The 20828-nt window shown below is 41.9% G+C and overlaps 1 protein-coding gene across 1 annotated transcript in view; it reads left to right on the plus strand.

The window, feature by feature from the left end:
• Positions 1-20828, plus strand: part of mpp7a (MAGUK p55 scaffold protein 7a) — a gene marked incomplete at its 3' end in the record, with an annotated part of 145049 nt that overhangs the window by 89414 nt on the left and 34807 nt on the right. The window contains exons 7-11 of the mRNA XM_083901285.1: positions 12366-12447; positions 12818-12903; positions 13761-13835; positions 15682-15878; positions 16456-16520. Coding sequence (XP_083757411.1) covers positions 12366-12447; positions 12818-12903; positions 13761-13835; positions 15682-15878; positions 16456-16520 — 505 coding nt within the window. The remainder of the gene's footprint in view (positions 1-12365; positions 12448-12817; positions 12904-13760; positions 13836-15681; positions 15879-16455; positions 16521-20828) is intronic.

Below are 20828 nucleotides of genomic sequence, written 5' to 3' on the forward strand. Positions count from 1 at the left end.
CCTAAGCCATTTTTGGATTTCTGCCTGTTGCATGTTCTGTGAAGCTGCTGAACGTAATAATGTGGCTTGGAGGAATTCTCGCTCTTTCTCACAACACACATTGTCGCGGTAGCTTCCTCTCCCAAGCCTGATGTTGGAGCACGTTACCCAAAACCATAATGTGATTTACACTCGCCTCAGTCAGCTTCATCATGTAGCTGGTGTTATTCCGTTACGTGAGCTGATGCATTCTTGTCTGTGATTTGGCTCCTGTGTTAAACTAAAACACACATTTTATGATGTGTGATAATTACATAGTGTTGAAAATGTTAATTCTATAGAATATACAGTGTTTTTGTTGTACGATACTGGCTCTTTAGGTTATAGGTTAAGGGAGGAATCTGGTTGGCTGTAGAGTTTATTCAAACTGTATCTAAAAAGAAGAAGTCTATGGGTGAACACGAGGTCAGATCTACTCCATTTCTCCAAATACAGTACACAACATGTCCACCAGTAAAAACATTAAATCAGATAATAATAACTTTAACCTTAGAAATAATAGTCTACAGTTCTCATCCATAAAGGTGATAGCAAACAATTAAAGCAGTATAAAAACAAAAATCTAACTATACACTAACTTTTATCCATTTGCTGTGGAGTGGTTTCATTCTTAGGAAATGTAGCTGCCCTTTCACTACCCAAAGGGCACAACTGCTGCCCATAATCTCCTGTGGCTATAATTTAGGCCTTACCATGGTGTAAACAGCAGTAAGATTTATACTGCCAGCCATGATTTTTTTCAGTTTTTTTTAAAGAAGAAAACAGTGAATACAATTGTGGCAGGGAGCCATCGTAGAAATATCATGCGTAATGGTTTTGTATTTGTAGTGAGTAAACAAATAGAAGGGCAATTTTAATTGCTGGCCTCTTTTTGGTCAAATGCTCACGAGACTCTACATTTGCATTTCCTGTCAACCTATTTGTATTTCCACGTTTGGGCAGAGTCTATGACTCTTCCCTGTCTTGTGTCCACAGAGTAACTGCTCATTCCCATCCCCTCTAACACCATAGTGTGTTAAAAATACATAAAACTGTGGCATTTACACAAGTCAAGGTTTTATACCTTATATCTCCCTAAGAGCCCTTTAAATGTAACAAACCCTAATGAACAGTTACTCTAACCAACCGGTGAAATACTCTATTGGTGACCAATAAACCAATAAAACCCTACTTGTTTTGCAGAGTCCTCACCCACCGTTGTCCCAAATTTCACATAATCAGCCAGAAATTCTCAAACATGACATCACAACAATGGAGTTTCACACTATCCAAGTTCCTTTTCTCTTCTTATTTGCTTTTTTGTGTGTTTTCTGTGTCACTCTCCTTCAGTTTTTGCCTTTTTCTCATTCTATAACCTGAGATGGAGTTTAGTCAGCACACAGGATCCTTTCCTTGTGATTCATCCTTCAGGTTAATTGGAATGAGTGCTTTGTGTTCAGTAGTTCTGATAAATTACTATAATTTCCAGTAGTGTACCAGTAAAAATGTGCATAACTATAGCAAATAATAGCAGCACCCATGTTGTACTCCCTACTCTCCCTGCTTGTGAGAGAGCTACATACAAGAGTGTAGTTGGTGTATCTGTGAAGCTTCCCTGTGGTGATGAAGAGCCTGAGGTCAGACTGACTAATAGGAGAAATGTAAAAACAAAATTTGGATGCCAGAGTTTACTGGTTTTACACAATTCATGTCCAAGAGTTTGGAGCTTGAAGCTAAGGGCCTAAAACATGACCCACAAAATAGTGTTATAGCATTTGTTGTTATTAATGAAACCTTATATCAACATTTCTCTACATTTGAGTGTCATTTTCTTGGCACTCATGCAGTGGTATGCCATAGTTGCTATTTGTAATCCCCACAGTTTGAAATACTGTCTAAAGAATTCGTTAACTACTAGTTTTCTGCCATGGAGAACCCAATACGTCATCCCAAAGTATTCTGGAAAATCCCAAGGCCCCACGCAAAAAATATGTTAAGCAGCAAAAGATGACTTTGAATGCCCGAAAGTGGGTACACCACTGCTATCCACTGCTCGGGGGGGTTGACCGTTGCAATGATGTGAAAACAGTATAGACTGACGAGCCTGCTGTGGTCAGCTCTGCTCCTCTCATTGGAATGTTCTTGAAGCCCAGTGACGCAGATGTAAATAGCAGGCCTGGAGATGCTCGCCTTGCATGCCCCACTGTGTTCACGTTCCTTTTATACGTCATTTTTCATCTTGATCAGTGTCACTCATTCAGTGCCAGGCCTCATCACTGTTGGAGCCCTGTTCATTCACTTCTCCCATTCAGCTCATCTTTGGTTGTCCTCCTACGAACATGCTTTCACTCTCTCTCTCTGAGTCTCTGTTGCTCCCACTCTTAAATTTGTCTGGTTTTTCTATCGAGTTCCTTGTTGTGCATTCAAGTTTTTTATGAAGCTTTGTAAAGGTATTATTGCTTTAAGGTTTTACAAATGTATTATTTGATTGTTTGTGGTTTACCAATTATACCAAACAGGTGCAAATTATCATAATTTTCATATGTAGGTTAAATCACAATCATTAACGCTTAAAAGTGGGTGAACAGCAGCCAGACTGCTACCAAGATGGGGTTGTGGAAGACATACACATGTCAGGACATACACCATGGCAAGACTGAGTTCAGCAATAAGATACAAGGTAGTTACACTACATCAGCAAGGTCTCTCTCAGGCAAAGATTCCAATTCAGACTGGGGTTACTGTTCAAACTCTTTTGAAGAAGCCCAAACAAACGGGCAATGTTGAGGACCGTAGATGCAATGGTTGGTCAAGAAAACCTGTGGCAAATGAAAGACACATCATGAAGAAGTATGGCCAGAAGTGGTGTTCAAGGATGAATTGCAGTCAAAAAGCCATACTTACGACGTGGAAACTTACGACTCAATTAGATGTTGGGTGCAGAAAAATGGCAGCATGTGCTCTGGACTGATGAGTCAAAATATACCTATGTGCAAATGTACCTCGAGTACACTCTTAGAAATAAAAGTGCCAAGTAGAACCATATAAGGTTCTTCGGCTTGTCCTCATAGGAGAACCCTTTTTGGCTCCAGGTATAACCTTTTTATAAAGGTTCCACCTGGAACCCCTTTGGAGGGTTCTACCAAGAACCCTTTTAAAACTCTTTCTTCTGGAAAGGGTTTTTCAGAAGCAAATGGTTCCAGGTAGAACCTCAGCCCTTAGAAGGACCCTTTTGAAACCCTTTTCTTGATTCTTCCATCTCAGGTTGTTGAGCATCATCCGCCACCATAAAACCAGTGCGAGCAAGAATGTTTCAGGCTCTCCTTCCCCTCTTTTATTTCCTCTCAGCTCTGTGTTATTGCTCAGAGTTGGTTTTCCTATCATGCTGCTTGTCATTGGGTGTAACTACATGGAAAAACCAGACCGCAGCGTCTATTGCATGCATTCTGCACTGCCAGGCTACATGGCATCCTGACTGGCATCAGCTTGCACCAATCAATACAGCTAACTGGGCTCGGCCACCCGGACTCCTCAGCCACTGGATACCAGTGGATCAGCTGGCCTTTTCATTATAGACCCACAAATAGAGCTGGTTTGACTGCACAGCTATAGTAGTCAGTGCATTTACAAATATAGATGACATGTCCAGCATTATTATTGTAAAAGGTCCAACTCCATGATTGATGCTGGTGGGTTTTCTTTACCTAATAAGGGAGTTGATAATTGCAATGAGACAGGAAAGTCTTGTGATCAATTCAGCTTAGTTTTCCATGAATGGCAGTGGTTGGAATGACTTATTGGCGATTTGACATGCCATGCTTTTCTCATCTGCAGCAGACAGGACAGCCTCTCCTCTCTGACACAATTAGGACGCTCACATCATGGCAGCTCTGATTCTATTTGTCTGGAAGCCTTTACATTACAAATACATTCATTCTGATAGTTACTCTCTGTGTCCTCCTCAACATGAAAACCTATCTACATTCTAACGACTTGGCACAATCAATGGCACAAGTGTACACATACACTTAATTGAGAAAGCTCAAGAGGACATAGATGTGTGTTGTGTTTTTTTGCAATGATAAAGAGAAGGGGATGACACTGGCTGGGGATTAATGAAGCAGTTAATGAGATTAGAGCAGACAACACACATGGTAGTGGTTTACGGATAGATCCATGTGCTTTAAAAGCAATACATCTGCCATTTGATGGATTACATGGTGGTGTCTGGGGAATGCTGCAAAGGAAGATGGAGCACCACATTTGAAAACATACTAGCTAAGAGTGTTTTTTTGACTGTTGCATGTCTAGCAGTTGGTTCAGTTGCATATGTGCGTGTGCAAGTGATTACTGTTTGTGTGTGTGTGTGCACTTGGGGGTATCTGCTATATTCTTGGTGAGGACAATGTGTCTTTATTTAGAAAAAAAAAAAATAGAGCATATAACTATTTTTTACACAAGGACTGGAATTAAAGTAGGACGGCTACAATTAAATGATTAGTAATCAACTTTGAGAATATATTCTGGCGTCTGCAATAGTCAATTACAGTAAACAGTTGTGTTCAATATATTTGTAATGTTTGTGGAAAAAATGTCACAATATTATCCCGCTCTGCTCAACTCCAGCCACGCTTGATCACTTCCCGGTCGGAGTGCAAGACCAGCCTTACTCAAGCCAGATAGACCTGGTGGCGCAACCAGGTACAACGGTGTCTTGCAACAGTGCTGGAAAACCAACAAAGGAGCACTAATCCCCTATCTTTGTAGATTGAGATTTAAGTCCTGTAAATGTAATGTGATGGATAACTGGACCTGATTAGAACGATTCAGAATTCATATTCACAGCTCAACACACAACTTCAATAGAGTTTTTCTTCCCTAAAGGACTAGGCCTACTGCACACTGTGACATGCAATACAATTAATTCAGAAATGTCCACATTACTGCTAGCTGCAGAGCCAAAGTTACTTCAAAACTTCAAGCTGGGAATAAAAAGACCATTAAGGCTGCACATCTTACAGCCAAGAGGTACTTACTGAAAGGGTGATGTAATTTTATAGGCCCTTTCACTGGATTTAAGGTATCAAGTGAATAAAACATATTTAACAGTTGTGATTATGGCTTTGGACGTTTGATGTGTGGGGCCCAGCTTTTATCTTATTTCACTACTTAACAGAGGCAAAATGCCAAACATTGTCTGGGAGTATGATTTATATTTATGTTTAGAGTTTCTCTGAATCAAGTCTGTCATTGGGTGCCATGGATTACCTTTTGGTGGCTTCACTGCAGCGCAATACAAAATAAACTGTATGTGTACATATACAGGGGGGATGTATGGGTGTTTCATAAGAGTGAGTGATATGGACACAATTATTTATGAATGTCCATATGCTTTTATATAAATTAAGATAATGCAAAATAAAATATTCAGTGTATGAGATGAGATTTTTATGGAAAATTCATTGAGAATATTTAGGGTAGCATCAAGCAGACATGGAAAAGCCCTTGAGTTTGTACTTATGCATGTGCTTTTACAGCACTCATGTCCAGTTGCTGATACTCTGAATTCGCAGCCTGTTGAGTTGTGAATGTGAAAACACGCACGGCTTCCAAAGCCACATGTGAGGCATTCCCAGATCCTAATCTCACGGCCCTCTTAAATACAACGTCTTCCTCCCATCATGTGTAATCATAAACATGGACACACATCCCAACGCTCCTGCTCTGTTCTGCTCAGTGCTCCGAGAGCCAGAGAGCTTCGGGAGCTGAATGTGGGCATTGTTGCCTGCCGGGCTGGGTGCTCCTCAGCGACTGTGCTTTTCAGGCACTTTGGAAATGAAAAGTGACATGTGAAAGTGCTGTTTTCTTAGCTTTGGATAATGACAGGGAAAATGCTAAACAATCCCAGAGTAGAGATAGACCTCTCCCTGTAACACAACTGTCTCTTTGTGTGCACTCACACAGCTCACGCAGGACATGGAACACACACTTATTCTCATACAGTACATAATGACTAAATATCTGGCACTGTCCCACTTATAGCAAGGAGATGGTGATTCCACTCAGTCTACATGGTGATTCATGTGGACAGTATGAGAAGAAAATACACACATTTGGTGAGATGCTTGCACACAAGTTCACAAGCCCAGATTCACCGGCACCTGTTTGAAATACTGAGGTGAGCCGCTAAGTGTGTTTTCATAGCAACAGTAGTGTAATGACTTGCTTTAACATTAAGATTTAAAGAGCCAGATGAGGAAAAGGAAAGAGGGGGTGGTGGAAGACAAATGAAGGTAAGCCATCCTGTCAGAGGTCCCTCAGCATTAAACTACCTGGCAGCTCCTCCTGAAATCCCTCCTGCTTGTTGTAATTATCATAATAATGACCAATTTTCCTTTTTCTCAGTACACTAGTTAATTATGACTGGTAGGTCAAGACCGAGGTTAAGGAAATAAAAAAGGGAAACTCAAGCCTGGCTTAGTCTGAGAGTCTGACCAGGAATGAGTGAGAAGGGGTGGGGGCAGTGAGTAGCTTTTATTTGCAATCAAACAGGTGGAAAGGCATGTAGCAGGTCACACAAAGGGGACTAGCCTGCATTTTGAGGCTTGGTTGCATCAGCTAGAAAAAAAAACATTTGACATAAAACCTCAAGTACCTCTTGCTGCTCTCAGGCTCCTTTTTTCTTCCTCTGCCCCCCCTGCTAATTCTTTACAGCACTGTATTAATCTTTATTGGTGACCGTAACACAAAATGGATTTTTAGATCATGAGCAAATGCACTAATAGTACATGATTTTTACCCTGTCTGAGCAACACTGGAGTCTGCAGCGTTTGGGAAAGTCTGAAATAAATCGTAAATACATTGGGCACAGTGCATGGAACGGTCATGTGTCTTATAAGCTGGGGCGCTATGCCATCTTAGTGAGGTAAGATGAAATGACACACTCCAACACCAGATATGATTGGAAGTAATTGTATTTTAATGTCCAGGAGGCCCTTTCCCACTTTGTATTGTGTTTTTTTTTTTTGTGGTCGACATCTGGTGTGAAGAATGTCAGCATGTGTTTCCACTACACTTGTATTTATACCTCTAAACATACCAGTCAACACAGCAGTCGGCAGGAGTTTATTGTCGCCGTTACACTTTTGCTGTTTCGTGACATCATGTCAAAACATGTCGGCCTCTCTCCACAGACCACTCGTGTTTGTTTTCCCTTGTCACTGTCAATTTGGAGGGTGAAATAATGTTTGTCAAATGCCAAAACCTTTGGTATTCTTCACAGGGCAATGTTTTGAGTGGCCGTTATGGGCCGAGTGCTGTGTGTTTGAAATCGAGCAATGTGCTTGTAGGAATAGTGGAGTGGCTTTACTTGTGGCCATGGCTAAGTTAAAGAGGTCCTACACTCATTTTGTTCCACTATGGCATTTACTAGCTAGGCTATTCATAGCCTGCCGTAGACCCCAAGACTTATGATGAGCCAGACGAAGAAAACTAGCCAGAACTCTCGTCATTCATACAACCATAGTACAAGCCAGCCAGCTTCCATCATGTCATCGAGCCATCCATCGATCCATTCACTCCATCAACCAGAGGGCACTTTAATTGCCCCTCAACGACTTGGCTTACCAGAACCTCTGTGTGGCCAGTCCCAGCCAAGTTGACACGATGAGTTATACAACATCCAGCTTGTCTTACTTTTCTTATCTGCTAAGTTTCATGGCACTACTGTGCGTTGACAGTTTCTTGGACAGTGTTGCCTCTATTCCATTTTGTCTAATAAACACACTCTCGTACGGGAGAGGATCCAAATTTCTCTTTTATTTTTTACATCGTATGAGGTGTGAGCCATTTGTCATCACATAGTCAACGTGTCTGCCAGTCAGTACATGCGCTGGTAGGTTTGATGGCTCGATATGGACAAGCATCACTCCAATGCTCCCCATCGCACAGCAGAGAATGAGCTGCTGCATTCAGGCCAACCCAACAATAACAATCAGGCACGTATGTGTTAGAAACTGTGGAATAGAGCTAGCAGCGGTGGCTGCATATGGAGCTGATCACATTAGGAGTCGAGGCCTCGGATTGCCTTACTGAAAACTAATTAACCACAACTTTAAGGCCCTCCTCAGGTCAAAATTAACTCCCTCTCATCTCTATCTTTGTGTTTTATTTCTGCAAAGAGAAGCTTTTTTTGCTCAAATTGCAGTGATGGTTGGAAACAGACAGACTCAGTTCCGAATAACATTTTAAAAAGTTATTTTTCTTTTTCTGCAGAAATAGTGGAGCCTTTTTATTAATTGGCACCTTGTCTCTTAATTGCTAATTTAGTGTAGCCCATTCATAAGGTCCAGTGACCGTCCAGCATCATCTTCTTACATCTTCTTATCGTCTTACATTTTGAGGTTTATCTCAGGCCTGTTTACTTCAGGTAGAAGTCCACGGTTATACACTCAGAAACTCAGACGCAGATGCGCTTGCGTGCATCCAAAAGCACACTTACACATGCTGTCACTCATGCGTGCACATGCTTTGACAGACAGACTTCCTGCACTTTTTCTCTGTGCAAGGAAAAATATGAAATGGCTTCCATGTGCCAGTAGGCGTTGAAGGCTGGGCATAAACCGTGTGCTAATGCTTAACTTCTACCCCAGGAAGCCCATCTTGGTGCTTGAGGGTCTTTACCTAGGTTGTACCTTCCTAATGTATGCCTCCCCAGCTTATTTGTGTTCTACCATGATTGTTTATGTATTTGTTTAACAGAGCAGGGGCTCCTCATTAGTGGTCATGCATGGCTGAATGCTGATAACACCCATAGGGTACCAAGGCACGGGGGAAGGTTATGGTGAGTTCAGGAGGTTGTATTTGCCCCCTCAATCCAGCTGCTTTCAGTGCTTCCAATGCTTTCGTCAGACCTCCAGGAGAGCCTCTAACACAACTTGAGGATTGCGATAATTTAGGTGGACTGTGTGTTTAATGACATGGAAGGACCCATAATCAAGGGTCAAGAAAAACTGTTTTGTTTTGGCGTTATTTTTAGTGTTGCCCAGTAGAGGTTAATGTTTAAATCTTAATAATGCTGAAATACTGTCATGAAATTGGGTCACAGGTAAAGAGAAAATATTTGGGTCATTATGAGGTATTTCATATGCTAAATTATATAAATGTCCCTCTTCTACTTGCATATGCAATAATTTGGCCTGTCTTAAGTGTTCATGTTTCATATACATTCTGCAATTTAAGTGAAGAAAATATAGTATTATAATATATGTAGTGCTTGGTATATATGTGTTCCACTTTTAGTTTTGCCTTTGCTCAATATGAATATATATATATAGTTTTTTGTTTTTTTTTACAATGACACCCAAAATACCTTGCAACAAATATTATAGTAACTCATCGCACAAAACTCGCACAAAGCATTGTCCTGACTTCTGTGAGCCTTTACTCCACAAGAACACCTATCATTGCATGATATTCAGGTTCTAACTTTCTTGATTAAGGCATACTACATAGATAAAGGGGCAGAATGGTCAGTCACAATTTGATGTGCAAACAGAAACAGAAGAACACAATAATAGGAACATAGCACCACCACCTTTTATAGGGACCACCTGTTGTATGGTATGGGCATGAGGAATATGCTAATAATCACATAACGTGATGTGGTGACATTAATCACGTTTTCATACAAGACTTGATGTATCCTAACTTTTTCACATTAACACACTGTCCAGGCATACACAGTACACCTTTAGGCTCTGACCAGTCTTGTTTTTTCAATTTTGTTATGATGTCGCCTCATATCTTTTATAATCGTCCTTCCTTTCCATTTTAACTTTTCAGCCCTAAACCCCTCATGTACCCAGCCTTTCTTACCTTCCCAGTCACCTTGGCAGCTGCAGCTCTCCTCTGGTCTTCCATTTACCCTCCAGTTTGGATCGCTTGTGTTGCCACTTGAGTGTTTTGGCCTCCTTAAGTTTTTCTTATCAGACAAGAGCTCATTTGGAAGGGACGGTCCCCCTCCTTCCATAAATCCACAGCTCCCTTGCTGCTGGCTTGGCTGACCTATGTGGACTCAATATGTTTGAGGGTAATGGGTCAGATGAGACTATTTTTCAATGACCAGATTTAAATATGTCCTGGTATAGTCAAGAAAGTGAATATCAAGGAAACAAGCTTGGTTGAATTTGTCCACTTATACCGATGTTTGTTTCTCTTCTGGTGAGAAAACACATAAAGCATGGTGGTTTGACTGGGGATATAATGGTACTCGTTTCCCGTAGGTCTGGGTTCACGACCCCATAGTTTTTGTGTTTGCATGCTAAATGTGCTGCTCTATAATCACCATTGCCACTTGCAATAAAAGTCGTAAAAGTGGTGTTTTCAAATGGCATCAGGGTTTCAACATGTGATTTAAGCCATATGTGTCAAAACACAATTTATCTACACACCATATGTGAGCAGATTCCATAGATAGTCATGTGGTGCGGAGCACGTCTGTGGAGCTTTAGCAGCACATTGTCGTTGCAGACTTTGGGTCCAAGGTTGCCTCTTTGCTGTTTGGTTAGCCTTTACACTGCCACCAGCCTCCAGGGAGCCCAGAGGACATAATTAAAAGAAAAGCATCCATTATACCACTGAATATCAGTCAGCTCTTAGAAACAGAGACAGAAAGAAGAAAGCAGAGAAAAAAATGAATGACCTCACGTCTGAAAACTCCTGTGAGATTTCCTGCAAACTCCCCATCTCACAACGTTGACTGTCATAGTCTGCCCTGCAAAACTTTTTTTCTTTCAGACACACACACTATAAGGTCTCTCCCTGTCTGTCTGCGGGCACTGCATCACAGACAGCTGCTTTAAGTCATATTGCTGGGGTTATATGTGACCCTGACACTTGGGTCTGACAAAGCGCTCCCCTCAAGTTGACCCACTCCACTGATTTATCTCCCACTGCAACCTCTCACATCTTTTTAATTACACCAATTATTCTATTAGGTCCACAACTTTCAGCAGACCACTGTCTCATCCTGGTGTCTCTACCTTTTTCATCTATAAACCCAGCTTAAAGGCCTTGAGGAAACCATTATCTAGGAGGAAAACCATTAGGTGTGAATAGGTCATGAAAATAACCACAATGACATGCTAATAGATTGGAAAAGTGGCACAAACCAGAGGCTCCTTTGGTCTTTGAGGAGGTTCTTTTGATATATTATCCTGTGCTTCCCATCAGTGCTAGTAGCCAGAACTACTTCAGGTCTGTCAGTGTAAGGCAAACAGGAAAATCTCACAAACCAGTGCAGTGCAGCCATGTTGTTGCACTCCAAATGGTCCAGGGCAGCAATGGGTTCAGACAGCTGAAATAAAGCACGACTGGCTAACCGGGTGAATAAGTATGGCTCCTTCCCTGCTCCTTTTTTGGGTAATTGAAATAAAAACAATCTTTAGGGATGATGGGAATAGCAGCTAAGGTGGAAGGATGAGTTTCAGCCCCTCCTAACTACATCGCGAGTAGATAACAAATCTTTCTGAGTCAGGCCCAAGCAAGGATGACACTCACATTGTTGTTGCAATAAGTTACTCTTTGCTCTCCTGTTACATCCTAAATCCCAGCCAGACTGGTGCCTTTTGGGTGTTTGCGGGAGTGATATGACAGGTTGGTACCCATTAAGCCCAGTGAAATAAGGTAGTTGAAACACTATGCTCTGCTCTGTGTGTCTTTTTGGCTGAGCATCAATATCATGAAGCAGGATAGGCTTTAATAACTGTATGTGTTTATGTGTTTGTTTTTGACCAGTGTCTGGAATGGTCACTCCCACTCCAAAGGGACCACAGTGGGAATACAACCTTTATGGTGTTATTGTGTAAACGTACAGCTTCCATCCCATTTTAAGATCATTCAGGGTCAAAGTTATTGTTTGTAATTGATGTGTCATTGTTTATGAAGAAAAAAATAGTTTTAAATGTGCAACTGATTGACGACACATTTCAGCTGTTGTCACTTTACTGTTACTGCATTGATTTGCATTTGGACATGATCTATACCTGAATGTACCGCACAATCTTTTTCAAAAACAATTTTCTGACTATGGCAAGGAAATGGAAATATCATGCTTTTCAGGGTTAAGGTGTTAAAAGCATATATTCCTTTCACAATACAGACATGAATGGAAACTGCACATTGTCACATTTTTTTTAATAAAACGCAACAGATTTGCTCTTTAGAAGTAGCTTCCTCTGTGCAGTTCCATTCCTTGACTTTTAACCAGATATAACTGTGACTGTTAGTTTGGATTTTTCCACCCTTGGACAAAATATTTGAATTCTCCTCTTGTTTTTCCTTTACAGGGAGCAACAATAATTCGCGACGACCACACGGGAGCTATCCTTGTGGCTCGAATCATGAGAGGAGGGGCAGCAGACAGAAGTGGTCAGTTCCAAATCTTTTACTCTCTCTCAGATGTATTCAGTTATATGAGTCTGGCATATGGAGTGATTTAGAATACATCTAAAATATGTCCAGCATGCAATAGCGAATGAATGGATTCAGAAGTTCTGCCCATATAGTCCACATTTTTAGTTTAATTGTTTGTATTCATTATGCCCAGTGTGTTTTTCAGCATTTCCACACTGGAGCCAATCTCTAACACCATCATGACGATAAACATTAATCTGGTGTAGAGTACACGTCCCCAGGCTTCATAAGCACTGGACGACTACACAGTAGCTAACTTATATTAGAATGTAATGGAATATCAGAGACGGTGTTGAAATCAGACATTTTTGTTTTTATATGGTAGGACTGATTCATGTTGGGGATGAACTGAAGGAGGTGAATGGAATCCCTGTTGATGACAAAAAACCAGGGGAAATCATTCGTATTCTGGTAAGACGCCTCCGTTTGATTGTATTCAAACCCCAGTAAGTATGTGCTGCCCTATGTGTTCCAGCTGCACTAACTCAGTGATGGGGGGAAAACTCTCTAGTTCATCCAGGACTCCAGTGCCTCCTATCACTGTGCTGAAAACAAAACAATGCTTTTTGTCCACAAGGCCTCCCCATGCTTCAGACCGCATGTGTTGAGCGTCACAGTCTCCTGGATTAGATGGATGCTCAGTAGTTCCTCAAAGCAGGCTTTGCCACAGGATTTGAATGTGTCATGGGCCAAGATTGTTCCAGGAGGGACACCTGTTGAGGAAAGAGAGAGCCTCTTGTGCTGCTTTTAGACATGCCGAAGTCCAGACATTATCTGGACATTATCTAGAAGGGCTGTTTGTGTAAAATCAAATGTCTGCAGACGTCGGTCTGGGGACTGTCCTGCCCGCTCCCTAGTCTAATCTGCATATCATGTCATTGTGTGCTCACGTGAGAATGCAACAGAACATATAATCTACTGCAAGCAATTGGGCAAGTGTCCTACTACCTTCAAACTCAAGCCAAAATGCCCTGACCCAATTGTCTCATGTGTTAAAACAGCTTTAAAGTCTCGAGGCCTTCTCAGACATAAAGAACTCAAGAGCAGACAGTAGCTCTCAACACTCCTCCTCCCATCCCCACACCCCCACACATGATACTCTATCCGTCAGCCAGAATCATACAGTCCCAATAAACCATCCATTGTTGAAATATCAAACATGCATTGTTCACTGGATAAGGTGTTTTGTGAAATATTTTCAAAGGAGAATGACTGCTTTTTCCACCTACCAAACCAGCTGTGTCTGTCTTGTCTTTCCCAAATTTCAGGCCCAGTCACAAGGAGCTATTACTTTTAAAGTTGTTCCTGCCATGAAGGCAGAGACACCAACCAAGGAGCCAAAGGTAGGTTCTGTCTCTGGCTTAATCGTTAAGTTGATTAGGTTACATTTGTTGACGTAAAAAGAAGGCAAGGTGAAGTTCTCTGCTCTTGCATGATGTTTTTTTGGATTTTTGTTGGACATAGAACATTGTTTTTGAGCCACAGTGAGAAACTGGTACATGGAGAAGTACAGAGGGGAGCTGTACTCTACAGTTGTAATGAGAAGTAAACAATCAATTTCAGCGGGCCCTTTTTGGGACCTTAAATCGAGAAATCTAGTTCAGAATTTACCCACTGTCACTGATGGTCCAAGATGGCGATTCTGTGACAGGTTTATTTGAATTGTTAGCTGAGCTCAGCTAAGGAAGGCTGTTGCAGATCCCACAGAGGCACAGGACAGAATAAGTGGTGCATATTATCTAAATATTATGTAAAACACTGTTCAACACAATAAAGCGTCATGGGCCAGTAGTGCTCAACTCCATGTGGTATTACCTTGAACTTTAGGCAACATCGTACTATAGACTTTCACCTTTCTTCTTGGAAAAGACCAGGCTTATGTTGTAGCCATCCATTTTAAGTGTGGTTTAACTGTCACTCCAACTAACACATCATCATTTTCAGCCACTTAGGTATCGATATGCCATTTCTACCATGCTCATCTGTCAGGAGCAGAGAGAGGCTCGTCCATTCTTGTTTTTAGCTTCAAGGTAGAAAGCAGTTTTAGAAGGCAGTTCACAGAGCAGCCAACCATGCATGTGTAACAAAGACCCCATTCAGACCAGGTATTAACATCCGACCTGAGTGATCCGATCACATGCAGATTTGATCACAAAAACCTAGCCTGGGTGAATCCAGCTCAATCTGCCAGTGATCTGATTTCACTCTGCAGACACATCTGGAAAGGAGGCTGTTTTAGCTTCAGAATCTCCTAAAATAGGGAACCAATCACAAAACTCTGGCGTGCTAGAGTCAGGCTTAATGCGATGACGACAGAGAAGCAACATCTAGCAGCATTTGTATACATTCAACATGGTGCACCGAAGGGCAGCTGTCTTTTGATTTGGCTGTTGTTTCCATGTTGAGCAACTTCCTCCAATCTCCCCCTGGCAAATGTCGTTAAATGCCATTACTACATTGCTATTGCTCCTCGAAAACCACAACATGCACATTTGTTTACTTGTTTTCTTTTGCTCTGCGTGCGTCATCTGGATAAGTGGTCTGATTGGGTGTAGTTCCATCCAATGGTGTACAGAGGCATTTTCTTTTATGTCTGTTTGTCACGTCCTTTGAAAGTGGGAGGTGACTACACCCTTTCCAGACTCATACTCTATATCTCAAATGAGAGATCAGAGACTGCCACATATTTTGGCAGAAGAGATTTTTCTCGTATAAGAACCGACTTCCTTTGTTTTGATGAGGTGAACCCCACCCTCACTGCCAAAGCATATTAGATCAATTCCTTAAAGAAAGAAAGCAACAGTCTTAGTTTGTTCCTTGGTGTAGAAAGTCTACTGATTTCAGCCTGTGTTTATGATGAAAGTAAATCAATAGGAAAAAAGAGTCTTTCACTCAGTCAGTATTTGTTCAGTCTCACCATGAGACGCAAGTCTCAGTACATGTTAAGTGTTGATGGAAGAACATGGCGAGGGATTTAATTGGCCGGTCTTTGAGGGTTTTAATTTCTGATTACTGTGACCTTTCCAGAAAAAGTGTTGGTGAAACACCTTCTGTGTTTGCAGTGGTGACTTGGAGTTCACACGACATGAAATGGAGGGAAAATTAATTTACAGTAAATCACTGCTTTTTCCTCTTCTGCCCTCAGTTTTTTATATTTCTCTCAGTCTCACTGCGTTGCTTTATTTACAGATGTTTGTGAAGGCACTCTTTGACTTTGACCCTAAAGAGGACAAATCCATCCCATGTAAGGAGGCTGGACTTGCCTTCAAGAAGGGCTCCATCCTTCAGATCATGAGCCAAGATGACGCAACATGGTGGCAGGCCAAATTTGAGGGTGATGCTAACCCTCGAGCGGGCTTAATCCCATCCAAACAGTTCCAGGAGAGGTAAGATACAACCCCGATGTCATCAACCTCTTCCTCTCTTTGCTGTTCTTCTGAACAAGACTGTCCCAACTGTCTTTACGGCTGTCACAGTCACATGTGTTTTTATTCCTCTGTTACTGTTGCTTCACACTGCCAAAATAGTCTGGGTTTCTGCACAAGTTCTGGCCTGGAGTGAATAATGACAGGAATTGATAGTGCTGGTACCGATCCACTTTGGACGGCAAGGTGACGGAAAATTGCACATCAATGTGGGCTTGGGTGGTTGCACTCGTAGTGCAACACAGAGCTCAGCAGTGCTGAGGCAGTTGGCATCATTCTGAGCACCCAAGAAGAACGAAAACATGCACACAAAGGGAAGGAGAGAGGAGAGAAAAGGGAGAGAACGTGCATTTCACAAATATTTCGATTGTATCACTGTATCTTTTCTTCTCCTTGTTTCTCCTAAAAGAATGAACCTGGTGGATACGTAAGAGTGGATTCTTTGAAGTGTAGTGGTTGTTATTCCCTGCAGTGCAGGCATGAAAACCTATTTTCCTATTTTTCTAATTTCTTGTAATCCTCTTCTCTATTCTTCCAGGAGATTTGCACTGCGACAACCTGTTGCCACGCTACCGTTCCAGAGGACCTCGAGCAAGCGATCATGTAAGCAATATTATCTGCTGTAATGCCTCAGATCACACAGAATATAATACTGAGGAAGAGATAGTAACTACCAAGTGTGTAAGTAAGGGATGTTAGTCAAAACTCATTCCTGCACTCACACACACACACTGCCTAACTTTGCTGTCCAGTGTTTCACGCCTGTCGTCAGAGGAAGTGCTGAGTCTGGATTTACCTTACTTTTTTCCAAGTGTGTTGTCAAGCCTCTTGCCAGACTTCCCACTACCACCCTGCCTTTCCATTTCATTTCTTGATGTGTTGTCAAGTTTAACGTTTAACGTGAAGGGAGGGAGTCTGCACATTGGAAAAGCCTTTCTAATGATTTACACCTTCCAGCCGAAACACTAGCCAGCTTACCCATCCAGGTCACCTCTTCACATCACAGAGACCCTAACGACAATTTAATCAACTGATAATAGACTTACAGAGGTACTGCGCTGCACTGTGGATCACATTAATGTGCATCACTGCATGCCTGTAGAGTAACCCTCATCCTTGCTCTGGCCTGCCAGTACAGCAGAGCTAAGGGTGAGCACATCAGTTGGAGTACTTTGTAGAAATGTGCTATTACAAGCCTGGACGTAGGTGATCAGGAAACTGAGGGATTATAGTTAAATTACCCTTATAAATCAAAGATGGCTGATTGCTGTATAATGACGAGTTTGAAGTTATGCCATGTTACACATTAAAAGGGCAGCAGCAGAAAAAAATATCTGGGGCCTTCAGATCCTGCGTTTTGGGTCATGTATAGAAATTAGACTCAGTGTTTGCAGTATTTGATACAGTAATTTAACCCCTAAACGGGGTAAAACTATAAGTTTATCTAGTAATATTATACAGTGATCCAGGTCCAACTCTTGGTATTTTGTGTAAAGTATTCTCTGGATAAACACCTCCCATTACATTTACATTTTCCGCAGCGCGTCCATTCTGCAACCAGTGTATTTACCTGTCAATAGTGAGTGCTATTTTCTGATTGGCTGATAGGTCGCTAATTCAAGACAACTGTATGAATGAGCTACGCAGAGCAAGCTGCCTTCACATTATCGATTCATAGATTACTAATTGTGGCGTGTGAGTGTGTGAACTTATTGAAATACGTGTGTCTCAAGCTGAATGCAGCTCTAAGCTGCCACGGGAAAAAACACAGCAAGCTGCAGCAATTTGCAATTGGTGTCACTCGATCACCCCTCCTTCCCCTCCCCGATAAATCCCCTCCCACTTTTTGTCGATTTTCAAAATCAGGCATTGGGCGGAGTCAGTCTCAGACCAGGGGTTTAGTTACTCCCAGAAATAGTAACAATAATTTTAAAGAGTGCCGTTTACCCATTATCCTTTGTCCTGCTGCTGAGTAAAAAGCATTCACGTTTCTTCTTTTCAAGGACTCACCGCACTATGGAATGTTCCCTTAAAGGAAGGAAGCATTTCTTACACCAGACACACTACTCCAATTGCAACGACTGCACTTGGTTGTGGCTGCTGTTTATGCCACACTTAGTTTCAGAGTGTTAGTGCTAAAAAAAAGACATTGCTAGGCAATAAGTTTCAGACAATGACATAGAAAAAAATGTGTGTGTCATAACGTGGCAGTCGAATCTGCGTCGATCACACCAAAGTACAATACTTTAACCACTCAGCAAACAAACCCTAACCCTTGAAACATCATAGAAGCTACTTGATGATGACACACCCAAGGAAACAGATTGCTGTTATTTATATTACTGCTAGGGGGCGCCTATTTTAAAAATGTACCGATGGGTCGTAATTTTTGCATACGACCCATGGTTGCATTTTGTTGGAGGTCTCTCACAAATGGCTGTCATTTGCTTTATGATGAGCTGTACTGCACAAATGAAATGAATGAAAGACAGGCCATCCAGCTGGCATTGTGACTGTGCAGTACTGTGCAGCTGCTTCAGCCTGTCTGAGGAGGAACCTAGGTTAGTATTTTCTGTAAATCACACAGAAAGTGTGGGTCAGCCCGCCCTACACTGACCAAAGATCTTTGAACAAGAACAATAAAAGGAAAGTTTGTCTAGTGCAGCTTTAATAGCAGAGTAATATAACAGACATAATCCCTTTGTCACAGTAAAAGTTATAAATACACACAGTGTAACGTCTTACCATTTAGTCTCTGACTTTTCCTCTTCTCCATCCTCGCATCCCTTCCCATAGTTTGTTTCAATCACTCTGCTTGCTGTCAATCACACATATATATAGTCTTAAATAACACACTGGCTTTCCTCTGCAGTGAACATCTTGTCTCCTTCCTTTCATTCTGCATTTCCCAAACATAAACTCAGAAATATAGTGCTTGTACTGGGCTTTATAGGCCTGTTCTGGTCTCACAATGACCCCATTGAACCAAAACCTTTTTTTCTTATTGGCCATATTTTTCACTGTAGATTACCACTTTCATGTCCATTTGACTTCTTGCTTCCCTCAACATGGCAGTGAGCCCTTAATGTAATGTGAGTATTTCAATATGTAGCTTTGAAATAACTGACAGAGCTACACTGACCACCTCTAAACTTAGCATTAGATTGAAAGCCTCAGTTGAGTTATGAATGTTGTCATTTCCTGGTCATGTTCAACCGCATACTGGCATACATGGTGCAGGATCGCCAAAAATAGCCTGCTAAATAGTTTTAAACAGACAGTGCTGTAAGGTTCTCTTACTATTTCATTTCATGGCACAGTTCCTTTTATGAGTAATGGGATTTGTGAAGTCTACCCCCCCTCTGCTTCCCTTACGCACAGTGGGCAGGTGTAAAATGAAGCCGATTCTACTGCAGCTCATACCAAAGGAATATAAGTCACCTTTTGAGGTGCAGTAATATTTCCCTGCTAATGTGTGTCGAAGTAGTTGGCAGTCCCTTGACGTGATGCTTCCAGTATTTGCTGATTAACTGGAGAATGATAGCAGCTCACTTAATGTTCTTGCAGAGGCAACAGTTTAAGCAACAGTTAGAGTGAATAAAAGCTTGATGGCCTAAAGGGAGGATAGATGGAGAAAGACGGAGCAGAGGGGGTCACATTCAGTAGCAAATGTGGACTGGTGGAGCAGTGGTGGCTAAATCAAGATGGAGGGAAACAAAATTTGGATCCTGGCCCCATAGACGCTGGCCAAGCTCGGCCCTGGGGCCATAAACTACAACCTAATTGAAGGATACCGTAGAGACCCCACTGTTACCAAGTGGAGAAAAGAGGTGGTGATTGAGGAGGGGGGTCCCTTTCTTTCTCTCTCTCTCGCTCTCTTTCTCTCTCTCTCTCTCTTTCCAGCCCGGGAGCTCCGTCGGCTGGAACAATATTGGTCTTGGCGAGGGGCTACGGCAAGCATTGCCTAACCGTGTCCGTTTACGCCTGACATTTGCAAGATATAAATAATCCCTTTCCTGACTGTTGCTTTTGCCACTTTTCGTAGATGCATTCCTCGGTTATGAAACTGTTTAAAGCACAGTTAGAGAGTCACTGTTAAACCCAATTATTGTTTGGCAGAGACTATTTTTACCTCCCTTCAGGTCAACCCGGCATACCTGCCTCGTCCCTTTTTGCCCCCAGTTCCCTACAACTGATACCTGGCTCTGTACCAGCTTCCCCATCTGCATCTTCTGAACATCCTGACAGCTCTTTGGGCTTTCTTACAGCCTGTTCCTCTGTCTGACATGCAAACTTCTCCACTGTCTGATTGTTTGCTTTGGTTTGTAGTCTGCCAAACACGTGGACACACTTATCGCTCACCTTGGGGTCTCTCTCTGTCTCTCTCTTTACATTTTGGCACTATTCCTCTAAGTTTCTCTCTCTTTCTCTCTGTCTCTCTTTTTTCATTGAGCGAATGAACCATTTCAAAATGGGACCCAAGATTGGACGTAACTGGCCCTGAACTTAGCCCTGTGTTCAATTTAGCTGTCCATTTCATTGTTTAAACACTTACAGACACAGGAGTCGATTTAGAAATATAATGGGTGTAGGCAAAAAGTTACATTTTATTTTCAAAGGTTAGGGCCAGATAACCCCACAGAGACCATCTTTCAAGTTTTAAAGATCAAGCTGTTATTCTTTTCCCTTCAAAATCCCTACATAGTGGTTTATTGCCAGTATCGCAGTGCTGAATTACTCATAACATTTAAAAAATGTTTAAAAATAGCCTTATAATGTAGACCAGCTCTGCTCTGTCTTTCATTCCTTTCCTCTTCCGGACATCCAGTAATCAGCTCAGCCTTTCAGCGCCAAAAACATTCATGACAAAGATCTCATTCTGTGTCATCTGGAAAAATCAATCGCTCTCAT

This window comes from Microchirus variegatus (assembly GCF_963457635.1).
Source record: "Microchirus variegatus genome assembly, chromosome: 15".
In the NCBI taxonomy this organism is placed as follows: Eukaryota; Metazoa; Chordata; class Actinopteri; order Pleuronectiformes; family Soleidae; genus Microchirus; species Microchirus variegatus.